We start from the raw sequence: 16,977 nt of genomic DNA, 5'->3' as shown, positions 1-16,977 counted from the left end.
GTAAAAAGTTGTGTATTAAATGAAGTTCACACTGATATTTAAGCTTGCTTTTTGCAGACTGAGAGAAATGGAAGACAGTTACATGATAAAATGTGTCAGTAATTAATCTCAAGTCAAGTTTCTAAACATTTACTTTTTAGGACTGAAATTTGATACAAAATACATGAACCTGAGAGTACAAGCTTGCAACAAAGCTGTGGCAGGGGAATACTCTGATCCTGTGACTCTGGAAACCAAAGGTAAAATTTGAAAGACTCTAACCTTAGATGTAGTCAAAACACTGCTCTTACTGTTTTGCCTTCATATAGGAACTTTTATGTTCAGTCTGCTTCTGTATGAGCCTGCTGAAAGGTGTCATAAGTGAAAAGCAAAGCAAACAGTTTGGCAAAGGATTGAGAAGCTCCTTGGCACAAAGCTGGCCTTTTAGCATTCAGACACTAAAAATAAGGAAGTGATGTAACTTTCTCCAACAGGGATTGACACTGGTTGTTTCGAACTGTAGATTGACAGTATTATGTGCCACTACATCATGCCAACACATAGCAAGAGAAGATGGATGTTTTAACTAAGCACTGATAGGACTCTTAGAGCATCTAAACAGTTGGTGTGTAGTTGGCTGGTTATTGATACTTAACATTTGGCAGGTAATAGCTCTCTGTAAACAGAAGGTGCTAAAAAGGACTTTTTTTGACTTTGTAGTTGTAGATTCTAGCCATGGTCAATATTAAAAAAAAATAGGCAGCTCTGAATTGCTGAAGTTAAGTCACTGTGTTAGAAATCAGTTGGTCTGAGGATGGTGGCTTCCTAAGATGGTTTTGTAAATAAACTAGATGAAAAATTTCTTGGAAGTGATGTTTTGTTACAGAACACAAATCTTAACTATTATGGTGGAAATAATGATCCTGAGATTTTAATTATAGCCAGGTCTGTAATGTAAAGGGCAAAATGCCTGATATGAACTGGATAATTAAAATACACAGTTTGACTTGTGAATGTTACTTCATAAAAGCAAAGCTATATGCAATTTGAAAGTGCTGATGTGCATTCTGGGAACTTGTATAGAACACTTCTAATATTCAGAAACAACAGTCATTGTCAGATATCTAGTATCGATTTAATAGTCACTTACATACCTTATTCTAGTACCAGAAAAATAATTCTGATTTTGATTGTTTGGGCAGTTACCTTGCTTCCCATGTAATTTTTGTTATTTGTGTGAACATTTTGTTCACTTTCTTTAATAATCAGCACACAGAAACTCAGTATCCTTTTACATGTGCATACCTTACTGGTTTTTTAGACTTGTGTACTGTTGAGCTCTTCTCTCTTGAAATCGCAAGTATACTTTCAGAGTCAGACTATATCTGATGGTATTAGGACACAGAATAGTCCATAAGTAAACAACTTTAGGGCACTTGGCATGTTGTGTTAGTTTTGTTTTCTTGGATGAAGGGCTTGGCTGTAGCAAATACCAAGTCTCTTCTAGTTGCACGCGTCCTCTACTGTACTTGTACCTGCAAGTGACTTCACTGTTCATGTCTGTCTGTATGTGGTACCCTGTTGATTTAGTTTTCTCCAATTTGCAAGTCTTATTAATCATAAACACCTTGTTGGAAAATCAGTGCTGCAGAGCATGGAAAACAAGCATAGTATTTTGTGTCATTCAGGATTGTAAGAATCTATAGAGTAAACTAGCTAGCAGAAAGCACTAGCTGAATGAAATTACTGATACTGCAGCATTTGCAAGATGAAAAAACTTACTTTGATGTAACCTGTACTCTGAAGGTAGATACATGGGCTCTATTTAAATGTCCTTACCTTGACTACAAGTGTCAGACTAAAAAGCTGATGTTTCTATTAAGTCAAATACTGCTCTGGTACAGTTTTACTAGTGCTTCTCTAACTTTTTGTGAATAGCCACTGTTGGGAGATAACGTTACACCATTTCACTGTTTTGCATTTTGTCTTGACCAGCTTTTGTGTTCAGTTTGGACAGTACTTCATCTCATCTGAACTTGAAAGTTGAAGATACCTATGTTGAATGGGATCCTACAGGAGGCAAAGGCCAAGAAAAAATAAAAGGGAAAGAAAATAAAAGCAGGTAAGAATTAATTTCATAAACCTTTACATTGCCTGGGATGTCTCGTCTGGCAATTAAGAGAAGAAGGTGGGGGGAATTAAAGGGCTTGAGGACAGTAGGACACAAAAGGAATTTTCACTTTGAAATCTTTCTCTGGAAGAAATGCTATTTTTTTCATTTCTCTCCTCCTTCACACATATGTAGAGCCTGTTTGTGGAAGCTATTAGAAATGTGTCTTAATAATTTAAAAGAATTTAAGTGTTTTTGAAATACACTTCTTAGGCTTACATTCAAGGGACTAAAATAAATTGTAGATGTGGTAGTTGACCTTGGCTTGCATCCAGGTGCCTGCTAAGCTGCTCTATTGCTTCCCCTCTTCAACTGGATAGTGGGAAGAAAAATACGATGGAAGGCTCATGGGTTGAGTTAAAGACAGGGAGATCACTTCACAATTACTGTCATGGGCAAAATAGATTTAACTTGGGAAAATTTACGTTATTGTCTATCAAAAGTCACAGTAGTATGAGAAATAAAAACAAATCTTAAAATACTGCCCCCCCACCTCCATTCTTCCCAGACCCCACTTTACTCACAACTTACCTACCTTACCTGTGTAGTGCAGGGGGATGGGGAACAGGGGTTGTGGTCAGTTCATATCTCTGCTCCTTCTTCCTCATGTTATTCCCCTTCTCCAGCCTGGTGCCCCACCCATGGGAGACAGTCCACAAACTGCTCCAGCAAACCTGCTTCAGTGTGGGCTCTCCTTAAGCTGCAAATTCCTTCAGAGCACATCCACCTGTTCCAACATGGGGTCCTCCATGGGCTGCAGGGTGGCTATATTCTCATTCTTCTTGCCCAGCTGCTCTTGTGTAGCAGTTTTTACCCATTATTAAATATGTTATCACAGGCACTACCACCATCACTGATGTGAGCAGCTTCTGGCTTCTTCACACAGAAGCCACCCCTGTAGCCTCTGTCCTACCAAAACCTTGCCATGCCAGCCCAATACAGTAGATAAGGTAAATGTCAGTAAGCAGTGATATAATTGTATGTTTAGTAGTGTTGCAGGTCAGTGCTCATGGATAGACAGCTTTTATACTATAAAAAAGAGCTGGCTGCTGTGTCCTTTCAAAAAAGCTAATGTTAAATAAAATCGGTACTTACAGGTGATGTTTGAATTTTTTATCTCATAACCCTCACTGGTAAGGAAAAGGTACCAATAAAACAAACTAGATAGCAAAAGATAATGGATAACGGAATATAATTATTGTAAAAGTAGCAGTCCTAAACATATTTACCAGCTAATTTAATCTAGGAAAAGTTCTTAAGTAACTGCAACAGAATTCTTAGTAGGTTGAGTGTTAGGCACTTGGATGTGTGCTGTTCAGGATCACTGAATAAATACAGTTGGGTGAACATCACTACATCAGTCTACTCTGGCTGAGCCTTGAGTATGTCCAAGGATGAAGAATGTGTTAACCCTCTGGCCTCTATTCCAGACCACTTTAATGGGAGGGGAGGGATATCCCGATATCTGACTGGAACTTCCTGTGGTGCAATGAGTACCAGGTGCCCCTCAGCTGTCAGTGTATGCCCTGATCAAGCCTGGCTCGATCTTCTCTGTGCCTTCCGGTTATGTCATTGAAGACAGCAATTAGCTCTTGTCTTCTTGAGGCTGAGCAAACCTGATTGTTTTCCTGTGCACCGGTCCCTTAATTGTATTGTTGACACTTCACTGGACTTGCTCTAGTATGTCACTGTATAGTCATGAGAAGCCCAGACCTAGACACTGGACTTCAGGTTCAGTCTGACAAGTGCCAAATTAAGAGGAACAGTTGCTTGCCTTGGTCTCCTGGTTGTTGTCTTGCTCCTGCAGCCTGGGTTGTGGTTGGCCAACTCTTCAACAAGGGCACTGTACACTGTGGTGTCTGCTGTTGTATGCCTCGAAGACAAGTAATGGACTTCCAGCATGCGCTTTTCAGTATAAAGAGCACTGCTTAAGATAATTTGTGAACAAATACCTTCCCTGTAGGCATATGCTGCCAGAAGCATGGTAAAATAAGTTTTAGTGGTGTCTTAAAAATGGCGATAACTTACTGTAGTAATAGAACAGTTGTTTAATGACTACTTATTTCTGTCAACAGTGGCCAGAATCCTCTGCTGAAGAGCAATAGAAGGTGATAATATACCTTTTTTACCTAGGATCTAGCACCTAGTTTTGCTGGGAGTCTTTGCTACTTCCCTTTGCTTGATGTAGTGAAAAATAAATCTAATAGCCTTTATCAGTAACAGTGTGCACATGCTTTTAAAAATTAGTTAGAAGTTTAATTTGAATTCATAGCTATTATGTATATATTTTCCAGTGACTGAAAAAGAGTCTTCTTTGGAGGATGTGTCCTAGCGCATGGGAGGCCTGATATGCAGTGATTGGAAGTGCTTTCTTTAGTGTTGGTGCAAAGATTCCTGTTATTTACAGATATTTTGATTCTTTCTTAACCTTCTGGAACATCACGGCAGTCTGAATTTTTTACAAATGCAGGAAAGAGTTCCTTTCTGAGAAATTTAAATGGTTTTGTTTTCTTTAATTCCAAAAATCTTTTTGTCCCTGGAGTTCTGCTGCAGTTGTTGCTGGACGTCAGAGGAAAAGAAATAAGTGTTTTTACACTTTCGAAGATGATGTTTAGCCTGACGGCATGTGTAAAAAGCTTCATGGCAGAACAATTGTTCAAATTAGTCTTTTCTGATTTGTAAAGGCAGCAAAAATATTCTTCTGTTCCTTGTGCAACTGTGTTTTTAGTGCTAATTTTTTCATTCTTTTTCTAATAAAGCACCTGTTTGAGAAATTACTACTTCTTTTGTTCTCTTGGTATCTTTCACTGGTTTAGAAGTTCTGTGACCTAACCAAATGCATGGGTTTCTAATTTCTTGTAGGTTTCAAACAGTACCACTTTCTGCCAAGCTAAGTTGTCTTGTCTCCACTGTCTTGGAGATACAGCTACTTCCTCAATAAGCTGGGAGTCTTACAGCCTGATCTCTCTGTAGTTGTCAGTAAGGAATTTCCCTAGTTCTGGCCTTTGCTTTGATAGAAGGACATGGTCACATGTTTAACTTTGCATCTCAGGCTGACCTTTATTAGCAGGAGATTTAGATGAGCTTTGGTTCTTGCAGGAGGCTTTTATTCCAAGTTAAGAGGTGTCTGCATTAAAAGGAAGATTTGAAGCTAGCGCCATAGTTGGGAAAAGTTGCAATATAATTGTTTTAAACATCAAATGTGCAGCTTTCAAGGGTTGGAAAGATACAATAGCAATAAAATGCTTAATGATCTCTAACATATTTATTAGACTAGAATAAAGCCTCTGGATAACTTTTGCTGTCCCTCCATGGACAACTTCTGATATTGGTCTTTGGCCTTTCTTCTCGAAAAGAGTATACATATGGCTTGGAATATGTTTATTTGTTGGGATGGATGAGAAAATTGAGACTAATGCAGTGCTGTAGGCAACAGTCCTAACCCTAAGATGAGAGTATCTGGTCAGTGAATGGTAGAAGAAATGCAGCAGTTACTACATGAGCTAATGAAGACTGCTGTACTGGAAAACGGGCCCCAAACTGACATTTTGCTATAAAATTTACTGCCTTTCCCTATTGAAAGGGAGACATCCTCCAGGACAGAAACAAACAAGCAAACAAAACCAACCACACACAAACAAAAATCCCCAACCAACTCTGTTTTCAAACTTTTATACCAAATATTTAATGTCATTGTCTGAACTGTTAAAGGCTGTTAGATTTCGAGTGGACAAAGCACATGCAGTGGCCATTTATAGAAGACTTGAACAGTATAAATGTTATTGTCTTTCTAATTTTGAGAAAATACTAACAAAGGTCCTGCATGTTTTTTATGGTGATTCTCTAAATGGCCACATTGCTTTCTGCGTAACTGATACAGAATCTGATAGAAAAATTTCAGCAGCTTTTGTTGGAAGTGTGACTGAATAATCTCTGGTGCACTTGAAGCAGGATGGAATCTGAAAAGGGTGATGGTTCCCACTGAAATTCTGCTTTAATTCTTGGCTTTGTCTTTTTTTTCATGCTATCACTTGCTACCTTTTTCTTTGGTAAGTAAACTACAGCTGCCTCCATGTTAACAAAATTCAAAAGCACTTGATGTGGTTCATGTGCACAATATACAATTACCTCCTTCATGTAACTCTTCCAAGCAATTTAGAAACTTTGTTTTCTGCTCAGTACTGGCAAACATATGTGCTAAATGCTGATGCTAAAGTTAACAACTTTTCATCACTGATTTCTTGTAGACTTCTGTAACTGGAATAAAAGCAAACACAGAAGATGAATCAGAGATTCTTGCACACTTATGTATGACAACTTAATTGCAGTCAGCTTTTGATTCCCATGTGACTTTGTTTTAATGAAAATATTAGGCAAAAAGGACATTTTTCTAACCCTTTATGAAATGGTATTTGAGAAAAATTCCGGAAAACTTTAAATCAGTGTTGAATGAATCAGAAAGGAAACAAGCTAAACTTCACTGTATTAGTGGACATTTAAGTAGCAATTAGCTTTACCAAATTGTGGTTGAAGGAAAAGTTGGAGAGAGAACTTTCCATTCTGTGTGGTAACTCTAAGGCTAATATATGGTAGGGTATGGAGGATAAAGATTTGAAAATCACTTATCACACATGTATTTTGGAGTCTTATTTCATACATATTTTTGTCAATGAAATTAAAATGTAAACTGTATAGCTAATTCTGAGAATTTAAAATTCTTTACTACTGATTGCATTTAAAATAATAACCAGACATGATCCTCTGGCTACTGAGGTTTAAAATTCACTGTAATTTGCAAATAGCTTTCATTTTGTTTAATGGTTAAATGGCTAGGAATTATTTTTAATGGCATAAGAGGAAAAATCAAATGTTTGAAAACCTCATTAGGTTAAAATTACTCTTTCATGCAACTGATTGGTCATTAGAATATTCTCCAGAGCAAAGTGTCTTCATTTATTTTGCTATTGCTTCCTGAGAATGCTTTTGAAAAGTATTAGAAAAATCTAAGCTTTTCTTGGATTAGACTTTTAAATGTTATAATGATTCTTGGGGAGCTGCTGTGTGCTTCTCAGCACAGTATGTTGTGACAGAATTTTATTTTCTGTAGTTTTTGATAGAGCTAATGTAGTCAAATAAAATCCCCACCCTTCAGTACACTTTTTGGTGGTGGTCGTTTGGTTTTTTTTTTGAGGAGACTTGTGATACATTAAACTCTGCAAATCTCACTACATCTTTTTGAATATAAGTTGAGTTTAGATTTGATGCTGTTGAGTTTTGTATCATCTTCAGTGTGTATCTTGAAATAAAATAATCAACATTTTTCTCATTTCATTGGGTTGCACTTATTCCAGGCATTTCAGTCATTGTACAAGTCAAACATGCTGAAAAACCTACCTTTAGCACAACTGATGTTATTTTCCCATTCACCGATCTTTAAATTGTAATGAAAATTAGGCATTTCAGCATTGAATATCAGCAGTGTAGTCATACTTACCTGACTGTTGTAGCTGGTTCTTGCTAGAAATCTTATCCAAAATATCAGAAACATGAATTCTCTTAGGTTCTGTGTAGTACTGTTTTGTACAGCATTCTTCCAAAACACGTGCCACACATCTGCTTTTTTCCTCTCCTGTTTCCTGTCTTAGCTGACACTGAATTTGTTTGTTATAATGCCATGCATTTTTTTCTGGCTGTCATCTCTTCAGTTATTGTGCATGCATACTGTTAGAGGTGTTAAATGGCAGAACTAATGTGTCATTTCGGTAGCTTATAGATGTTTATTGCACCCTAATTTACTCAGGAAAATATGAGTGTGCATTTCTATAATTGCATCCAAATCTTGAATGGTTCTCTTTTTTCTTAGAAGTAGTACGTCGTCTCCAAAGAGGACATCTATTAGCCCAAGATCCTCAGCGAGGGGCAGCAGAGATCGTTTTATTGGTGAATCGTACACAGTGTTGGGTAAAGTGAACTTCTTACTTCTCTCCCAAGTGTGGAAGAGCAGATTAAGTAAGAATTTGAGGGAAAATTTGTGGTTGTTCAAGGCTGTGTACTTGATGCTTTCCTGGATAGAGGTAGTTTTGCCTGTGTAACACCAGAATTTTGTGCTACAGCAAGTGTCTTCAAATCTTTTGAAGCTTTTTATCACAAAGCTCTTAGTGACTGACATCCACTGTTATTAAATGATATTAAATATCTCTGTGAGTATAGGTCAAACCTGTCTCATTCTATTTTATATTTATATCATGTGTTCTTGTACATTAACTTTTTCTTCTTTATAGTTCAGATTTCTTTTTATTTCTAAGCCTTCACCTTAAATAAAACAGAAGACACCACTGATGCATGTAAGAAAGGAAGCGTTGCAAGGTACCCTTAGTTACAGTGACTAAATGTATTTTTTTGGTAGGAGATACTGCTATTGAAAGTGGACAGCATTACTGGGAAGTGAAAGTTCAGAAGGACTGCAAATCCTACAGCGTGGGAGTAACTTACAGAAACCTGGGGAAATTTGACCAACTGGGAAAGACTAATTCAAGCTGGTGCATTCATATCAACAACTGGCTGCAAACCACGTTTTCAGCAAAACATAATAATAAGACCAAGATTCTCGATATACCTGTTCCAGACAGAATAGGAGTGTATTGCGACTTTGATGGAGGTAAATTACAATCTTATGAAATTTAGCTAAAAGCTTACTTAGTTATCTGTGTCAAGTTGAACCAGTACAAAGCTAAAGTAGTACACTACTTCCAGATTAATATAGTATTTTATGAAAACAAGGCCCAGAGCAGTTTGTGCAGTAGTGCTTGTAATGTCAAATGATTTTGGTTCATCTATATGACAGAGCTACTGAGAATTTTTCACTTATGTGGACTGTATTTAGTGTATTCTGGAAACTCTTACCTCAAAAAGAATCCATTTTACAAAAACGTATACAGCAATAGCATTTAAACCTGTATTTCAACTTGTTTTCTTCTTTTAGGTCACCTTGCATTTTATAATGCAAACTCAAAGGAGCTGTTACACACCTTCAGAACAAAGTTTACCCAGCCGTTACTACCAGGCTTCATGGTCAGTATCTATAAAACTCTGTTCATTTTCTAGCACTGAATTCAGTTTACTGAAGACTTCATTTTTTTTTAAAGGAGGGAACCTGGAGCACTGGTTTTGGCTGATTAATGTTTTCTTAATAAAAATTAAGTATTTTCTTTTTGATTTTATATGGTACTTATAATAATACTCCAATAGGAGAACTCTTCACCGGGATGTCTTGGCTATGTAAATAAAGTAATTACATTTTTGTAGGGTAAATTAATAGCACGTCCTGGTAGCTGAAGAGCCTGCTACAGTAATTGACTCAAACTGATGCAGATAGATGCCCAGATGCTGCAAGTTGTCAGAGCAGGTGTCATGAGACAGAACAACTCCAGGTGCTTCCCTCTGAGATACAAGATTCTGCCTTTCAAATCTTAAAAGCTCAGTGGGATTTTCCTGCCAGTCATTTCACTGGCCTTCATAACTTTTTTCTGTCTCTAATCAATAAAAACTTGCAGCGATTCTGAAGACTCAAACCTTGCAAAAAATGTGCAGGAAAAGGAGTAGTTACTATGTATTTTTTTGTTTGAGGATTTAAGTAATTTTTTTAAAAGTAACTAAATTTGGAGGCCTCAGCTGTGTTGAAAGGTTCCATTGCATGCATAGTTACTTGGGAGCAGGGCATAGGTCTGGAAAAACTTAGGAATCTGGAAGAGGCTAGCATGCTAGTTCATACTAACAACTCAGCTGCCTAGGCACTGATCTCTAGCCTCTTTTAATTCTTCTCATAGAAAAACACAGCATGGCAATTTTAAAGTGTGATTAGACCAGTTAATAAAGTTATTCTACTTTTGGGCATGGAGGAGGAATGGAAAAGAAGTAACTTACACAGGAAACCATATAGCTAGCCTTTCCAAACACCTGATTTTTCACTTGTATCCGATAGAATTCCTTTTTTTGTAATTTCTGTTTCTGGTTAGATGTACTAACAATAGGGGTCTAGATTTTCAATAGCTGTTTATTGGGAGGTGGCTAAGCAAGTTGCCTTACTGATCCTTTTCAATATTCAGGGAACAGCATAGCTTCAGAAATGTTGGGGTGCATGTCTTAGTCATCCCTCTAGCTCTTGAACATATGCATTGCAAAGGCTGACAAATTTAGTTCCTAAAGCATCCAAAGAAACATTTCCTTGCCATACTTCAGCCTGTTAGTCTGCATCTCATATAGCCCCTAGTACTTAGTGATAGCAGTCTTACACTACTTGTGTTAGCATGAACAGTTAAAATAGAATTGACAGCAGTAATTAAGTAGTTTGTCATATTTATTCATAAACATGGAGATACATCCTTTCATGTAATTCAGTTGTAAAATAGAGATCACTGGCACGTGTGCTTCTGAAGCTTCTCAAAACTCAATTCTTTTGTACTATGTTTACATTGACATAATTCTGCCATGTCATACTAAAACTAGGTACTGCTTTCAGACACTGGAGCATAGTGAACCTGTTGCTTTTCATTGTCACTTTAAGTACTTGCTGCTAGTGCATTGGCCTTCAAATAAGTTTTCCTTGGGGGAGCAAGTCTTTTAGTATTAGATCTTTAGGGAGCAGTTATGCAATCTGGACATTCATAAATCCATGGGTCCGGATGGGATGCACCCACGGGTGCTGAGGGAGCTGGCTGAGGTCATTGCTGGACCGCTCTCCATCATCTTTGCCAAGTCTTGGGAAATGGGAGAGGTGCCTGAGGACTGGAAGAAAGCAAATGTTACTCCAGTCTTCAAAAAGGGCAAGAAGGAGGACCTGGGTAACTATAGACCAGTCAACCTCACCTCCATCCCTGCAAAACTGATGGAATGACTTATGCCTTGAGATGGCACCAAGGATATTAGGGATAAGAGGGTCATTAGGGCCAGTCAACATGGCTTCACCAAAGGGAAGTTGTTCTTGACCAACCTCATTGACTTTTATGAGGACATAACAAGAGGGATGGATGATGGCAGAGCAGTGGACGTGGTCTACCTTGACTTCAGTAAAGCATTTGACGCAGTCTCCCACAGCATCCTCACAGCTAAATTGAGGGAGTGTCGTCTGGATGAACGGGTAGTGAGGTGGACTGTGAACTGGCTGAAGGGAAGAAGCCAGAGAGTCGTGGTCAATGGGGCAGAGTCTAGTTGGAGGCCTGTATCTAGTGGAGTGCCTCAAGGGTCAGTATTGGGGCCTGTATTATTCCATGTATTCATCAATGATTTGGATGAGGGAATAGAGTGCACTATCAGCAAGTTTGCTGATGACACGAAGCTGGGAGGAGTGGCTGACACGCCAGAAGGCTGTGCTGCCATCCAGCGAGACCTGGACAGGCTGGAGAGTTGGGCGGGGAATAACCTGATGAAATTTAACAAGGGAAAGTGTAGAGTCCTGCATCTGGGCAGGAACAACCCCAGGTTCCAGTATAGGTTGGGAAATTACATATTAGAGAGCAGTGCAGGGGAAAGGGACCTGGGGGTCCTGGTGGACAACAGGATGACCATGAGCCAGCACTGTGCCCTTGTGGCCAGGAAGGCCAATGGCATCCTGGGGTGGATTAGAAGGGGTGTGGTTAGTAGGTCAAGAGAGGTTCTCCTTCCCCTCTACTCTGCCCTGGTGAGACCACACCTGGAATATTGTGTCCAGTTCTGGGCCCCTCAGTTCAAGAAGGACAGGGAACTGCTGGAGGGAGTCCAGCATAGGGCAATAAAGATGATTAAGGGAGTGGAGCATCTCCCTTATGAGCAAAGGCTGAGGGAGCTGGGTCTCTTTAGCTTGGAGAAGAGGAGACTGAGGGGTGACCTCATTAATGTTTACAGATATATCAAGGATGAGTGTCACAAGGACGGAGCCAGGCTCTTCTCAGTGACAACCAATGATAGGACAAGGGGTAATGGGTACAAACTGGAACACAGGAGGTTCCACTTAAATTTGAGAAGAAACTTCTTCTCAGTGAGGGTGCCAGAACACTGGAACAGGCTGCCCGGGGAGGTTGTGGAGTCTCCTACTCTGGAGGCATTCAAGACCTGCCTGGACGCCTTCCTGTGTAACCTCATCTAGGTGTTCCTGCTCCGGCAGGGGGATTGGACTAGATGATCTTTTGAGGTCCCTTCCAATCCCTAACATTCTGTGATTCTGTGATCTTAGACTTGTTTATAAACTTAGTCATAAAGCATAGCATGTGAAGCATGTTAGACTTTATGGTCTTAAAAACTAGCTGTGTGTGATTAGAATGTTTTACAGAGTGCTGTGACTAGAGAGCAAGTGAGAAGACAAATGGAGCTGCAGGATAAGTTTCATATTATTTCTATTGTGGGATAGGAGAGATGTAGATGCTTCATAGTGTTCAGAATATTGATTCCTCTCCCCCCTCTCCCACTTCTTTCTTAGATCTGGTGTGGTGGGCTTACTGTGAATACTGGATTGCAGGTGCCAAGCCCTGTGAAAACACTCCAGAAAAATGAAAATGGATTGAGTGGTTCAACAAGCAGCCTAAACAATATCGCCTAGTAACGTCTATTAAAGTCTTTTGTTGCTGAATGTTTCTTTTTTTCTGTTTAGCTACTACAGAAGCTTATGAGTATTGGATTGAAGTGGGTTTGCTACCTGTTGCTGTAGTAAGGCCTGGGTACTGATAGTGCAAATGTTTGGGGCTGAAGAGTTAGGAACCTACTGACTATTCTGAGAGAAGACGGAACTGTTGCCTATTTGAAAAGTAAGTGGGAAAATCAAGAGCTGTAACTATGTACTTTTCTACTACTGTATTGAAGTATTTTATTATGGACTTGAATAATAATTTTGTTACAAATATTATTTCTCTATAAAGAATATAACAAATACCATTTTCTTAGCTCTCCTAAAATGAATTACTTGACTGTGTATTTTGTTACTGAGCTTCCCATTAGAACTTGTGATATCAAACGTGCATTTCAGAATAATATTGATTTGCTCGCCTAGTCTTGCAAAATATCAGAGCATATATGATTTCGAAAGAATATCATAAGAAGTTTTAGTCCTGATATAAAGAAATACTAAAAACAGTCTTTGATTTTTTTTCTGATACAAAATCATCCCATTTCTGATGAGTAACTCATTTCATAGAATCCTAGAATACCAGGTTTTCAGTTTTGTGGCATTATTCTAATTGGATTCTTATAATCAGCAATTCACATTGTTAATCAGATTTGAATGACAGATGTGAATGAGAAATTGAATCTTTGTCTGCAGGTAGCAAAGTTGCAATGCAGTTGAAGCTGGGAACAAGTGTATGAGAGCTTCAGTTCAGATGCATCTCCATGGAGAAGATGTGGGGGTAGGGGAGCTATTGCTAAAACATCTTACAGCTTTTTCTTAAGCCATCTTCAGAACTGGCTAAGACTTCTCAAACATCTGTGTCAATATCTAAGCTGGCTTTGAGGAGAAGCAGCACCGAATTCCTGGTGATAGGGCGGTACTGTCTGGGCGCAGGCACACATTTTTGCTAGCTGTTTTGACTAGCCTAGTGAGGATTCCTGGAACTTTCTGGATAACTAGAGAAGTCAAAAAATTGCATGATTTCTGTATCCAGCAGACATGTAGCTTATATATAGAGCATCCACTTTTAACTTGGTAGCCTTGTACCGTATGCCACGTATAAGTAGCTATGAGACTACGTTTCAGCAGATTATATTCTAAAGGATCTCTTTATGGGCTCCAACTTAACCCTTTCCCCTTTTTAAGGGCAAGGAAAAAGTAGGAAGTGAGAAAATGGTTTGCCAGGTAACATACAGTCTACTTTTGGATCTGTGGTTATAGATTTTCATTCACAAATCAAATGAAATGTTGAGCCTGGCTGTTCCTTCATCTCAGCTCTTAGTTGGAAGCTTAGTAATAATAGTTTAATTACTCAAATTAGTGGGAGAGCTAAAAAAAAAAAATCATGTTATATTCTTTATGGAAAAATCTTACTTTTCAGTGGGAATTACTTGTGTAATATAGACTGTTGAAATCTGCTTTCTCTCTTCTAATGAAGTCCAGGAGCCTAGAAGTAATTTTCAGATAATACTTGAATCAACTGTTTCTTAACTGAGGATTTTTTTCCTAGTATCACCTGAAAACTGTTTCAAATTCACACTGATAGGGTCTATCATGAATTGGCTCCTTTCCTACAGCGCCAAGGTACTTTTTCTTCTATACATCTCTTAGTCTGTAAAGACATGATCATCTAATCATGTTAAATCTTGTTAGTATCAGTGGGTCCTTTGTCTCCATCAAGGTTTCTCAAGAGAAGGAGAAATTCCTTGAAACAACTCATAATAAACTGGTTATGATGTTCAGTGGAAAACTTAAATTTTCTTCATAATTTCAGTACCTGCTCTAGAAAGTTTTGTTTCTCTTGAGAAATTGTGAAGTTGACAGGATGGTTAGCCCTTAATGTTCATTTAATATTGGAACTTAAGCATCTTTAAATATTTGTATTGTGAACAACAGTAGCTGTAATCTGTTTTGCAGAGGAAAGTGCAAAGCCATTCCCAGTTTAACTGTACCTTCCTTGGCCAGTTTAGTGTTTTGGGTCTTGAAACTAAGATACTGGAAGGTGAAATGTTTTTTAAATGAACAGCATCTGAATCTGTTTCACGTATAATTTATGGAATGTTATTACCCAAGTAGTGTGTGTAGTAATCTTAAATTTTTCTTCCTCACTTCTTCCCTTTGTACTGCAGTGAACACGTCTGGCATTTCTAGGGGCTCAGCTACTGGAGTTCAGTTGTATGTGAGAGAGTGAGACCTGTGTGCTTGGAACCTGGCGGTATTTAGTGAGAGAAGGGTTAACGAGAGAGAGAAGCGTTGGATGCTGCTTGTTTTGGGACTTGTTCTATTGAAGGATAGGGGTAAGCAGACATCTAAATAGGGTAGTGCCAGTTCCCACTGCCCAGTCATCAGCTTGATCTTGGCTGTTCAGCTACAGTTTGTATTTAAATTTCCCTGTTTGGAGAGAAAGGGAATGTTTACAATAAGCTAATGTGTAGTGAGAAAAAAACATGAGTAATCTCCAACTCTATATAAAAGCATTTAAATTATGAAGTGTGTTAGCAAGATGTAGTGCAACCAGTGAGATAAATCTGATATGCGCAGTGTAAAAATGTAATTTTTCTCTAACACTTTGAAGAAATTCTGGAGTATTTCATAATGTGACTTGTGACTTACAAGTTTTAGTTTAACTGATGTTCTACATAAGCTTGTGACTTTTTACCCTTAAAGGATGAATTTGTAATAGTTTGCACAGATGTCAATTTTTCAGCTGCTAACAGCTAGTATTATTATTTTTTTTTTTTTTTTTTAGTAAATGGGGATATGAAGAATTGCCTTAAGCACTTTAGATTTTTTTTAGCCTCTTTTTCTGAGCTAGAATCTGTCCAGTACCAATGATATTTTGTTGCAGGTGGTGCACTGTTTATACCTGCAGCTAGAAAGGGATACATGCAGCCTGTGAAGTTACTTTTTCCTAGGGGAATCCACTTCAGGGGTTGGAAGGGTTGTTCTTTGGCAATGAATTTGACCTTTTGAGGGTCTGTGATTTTGCCCAGTTGGTAACACTATTTCATATTATACTCCTGGAGCCTCTCTGCTCTGAAGTTTATCCTGTTTAGTGGCTAGACAGGAGTAATCTTCTGTATGACCAAAATGAGATTTTTTTTTTTTCTTTAACTGATTACTGGTAGTCTTTCAGAGTTAAAATAACTTCAGACTAACTTGTAAGGAACAGAAGGCTTCCCTTCAGTTCTTAGTACATCAGAAAACTGTAGCTTTCATTGTTTCTGTGGGAAGCTGTATGAACTGCAGCTAGAGGTGTTAATTTCAGAAAGGATGCTTTAAAAGCATCCTGGTGATAGGTGCTTCTCCAAATATCAAATATGGATGGTAGAGGGTGACAGGTTTATTTCTTTAGCCATCCTCTGAGCAGAAAAAGGAGAGGCTAATGTACAAATGCTGTTTCCACCCCACCCTCACTCCTCCGTGTTACTTCTGTTTCATTCAAAGACAGACTGAGGAAACTTAACAGGTTGCCTCAGGGAGAACATCTGACTCAGCAATATCTTACCCTGATAAGGATCACGAGTTATGAACGTGATGCATAGTTTGACATACACTGGTAAGAAGTTCTGTTGATCATCTCCCCCCTGCCTGAGCCTCGCTTGAATTCGAATATTGTAAATGCCGTGCTCGAAGGGGAAGCCTGGCTGGGGTTTTCCCTCCCGGGGCGAAGGCTCGGTGCTGGGCCCAGCAGGGTGATGCTCCGTTGCGTGCTGCCCCACCGCCGTCGCCCAGGGTTCTGCACCGCCTACCCACGCCGCTGCACCACCCGCTGGCGTCTGCTGCGGGGGTGCCCCATCCTCCCCCGGACACACCTCAGGTATTCGCCGCCAGCGCGTCGCCCCTCGCCCCTGCGGGGCGCACCCGAGGACGGGGCCTCCACCGCTCACAGGAAGCGGCGGAGCGGCCTTAGAGCCCGCGCGGTGTTTTCATGTCTTTGACTTGTGTGTGACGCGAGCTTTTTGTATTAATACAGAAATTTGAAATCTGACGTGCCTGAGTTTTCCTCCTTTTATCTTCTTCCGGGGAGGGTTCGGCGGCCGGGGGAAGCAGGGAGGTGTCGGGTCCCCCGGTGGGGCGGGGCCGAGAGACCTTCGCTGCCCGCCGGCCTGAGCCCGAGCTCCGGCACGGCCCCGCGGCCGGGGCGGGTTCGGGCCCCGCCGCGCATGCGCCCGTGGGGCGGGCGGTGCTTTAG

General features: G+C 39.5%; 1 protein-coding gene across 10 annotated transcripts in view; it reads left to right on the top strand.

Annotated features, from left to right (window-relative positions):
• The window catches only part of FSD1L (fibronectin type III and SPRY domain containing 1 like), a 34,701-nt gene extending 17,934 nt beyond the window's left edge, over positions 1-16,767 (top strand). Inside the window, exons 8-16 of one of the 10 annotated variants that reach the window (XR_014186305.1) lie at positions 141-239; positions 1,975-2,101; positions 4,225-4,257; positions 8,013-8,110; positions 8,556-8,807; positions 9,132-9,220; positions 12,771-12,924; positions 14,293-14,366; positions 14,912-16,767. Coding sequence is in view for 5 of the 10 variants with exons in the window: in XM_082075586.1 (XP_081931712.1) it covers positions 141-239; positions 1,975-2,101; positions 4,225-4,257; positions 8,013-8,110; positions 8,556-8,807; positions 9,132-9,220; positions 12,600-12,719 (818 nt within the window). In the remaining 5 variants the exon portion in view is untranslated. Of the gene's footprint in view, positions 1-140; positions 240-1,974; positions 2,102-4,224; positions 4,258-8,012; positions 8,111-8,555; positions 8,808-9,131; positions 9,221-12,599 lie in introns of all 10 variants that reach the window. The other 9 variants (XR_014186307.1, XR_014186304.1, XR_014186306.1 and 6 more) reach the window with 9 other exon arrangements.
• The last annotated feature ends 210 nt before the right edge of the window (positions 16,768-16,977 follow it).

This window comes from Streptopelia decaocto (genome assembly GCF_964273445.1).
Source record: "Streptopelia decaocto genome assembly, chromosome: Z".
Taxonomy (NCBI): Eukaryota; Metazoa; Chordata; class Aves; order Columbiformes; family Columbidae; genus Streptopelia; species Streptopelia decaocto.
Note: the sequence above shows the minus strand (reverse complement) of the source record. Positions and strands in the feature narration are given on the sequence as shown.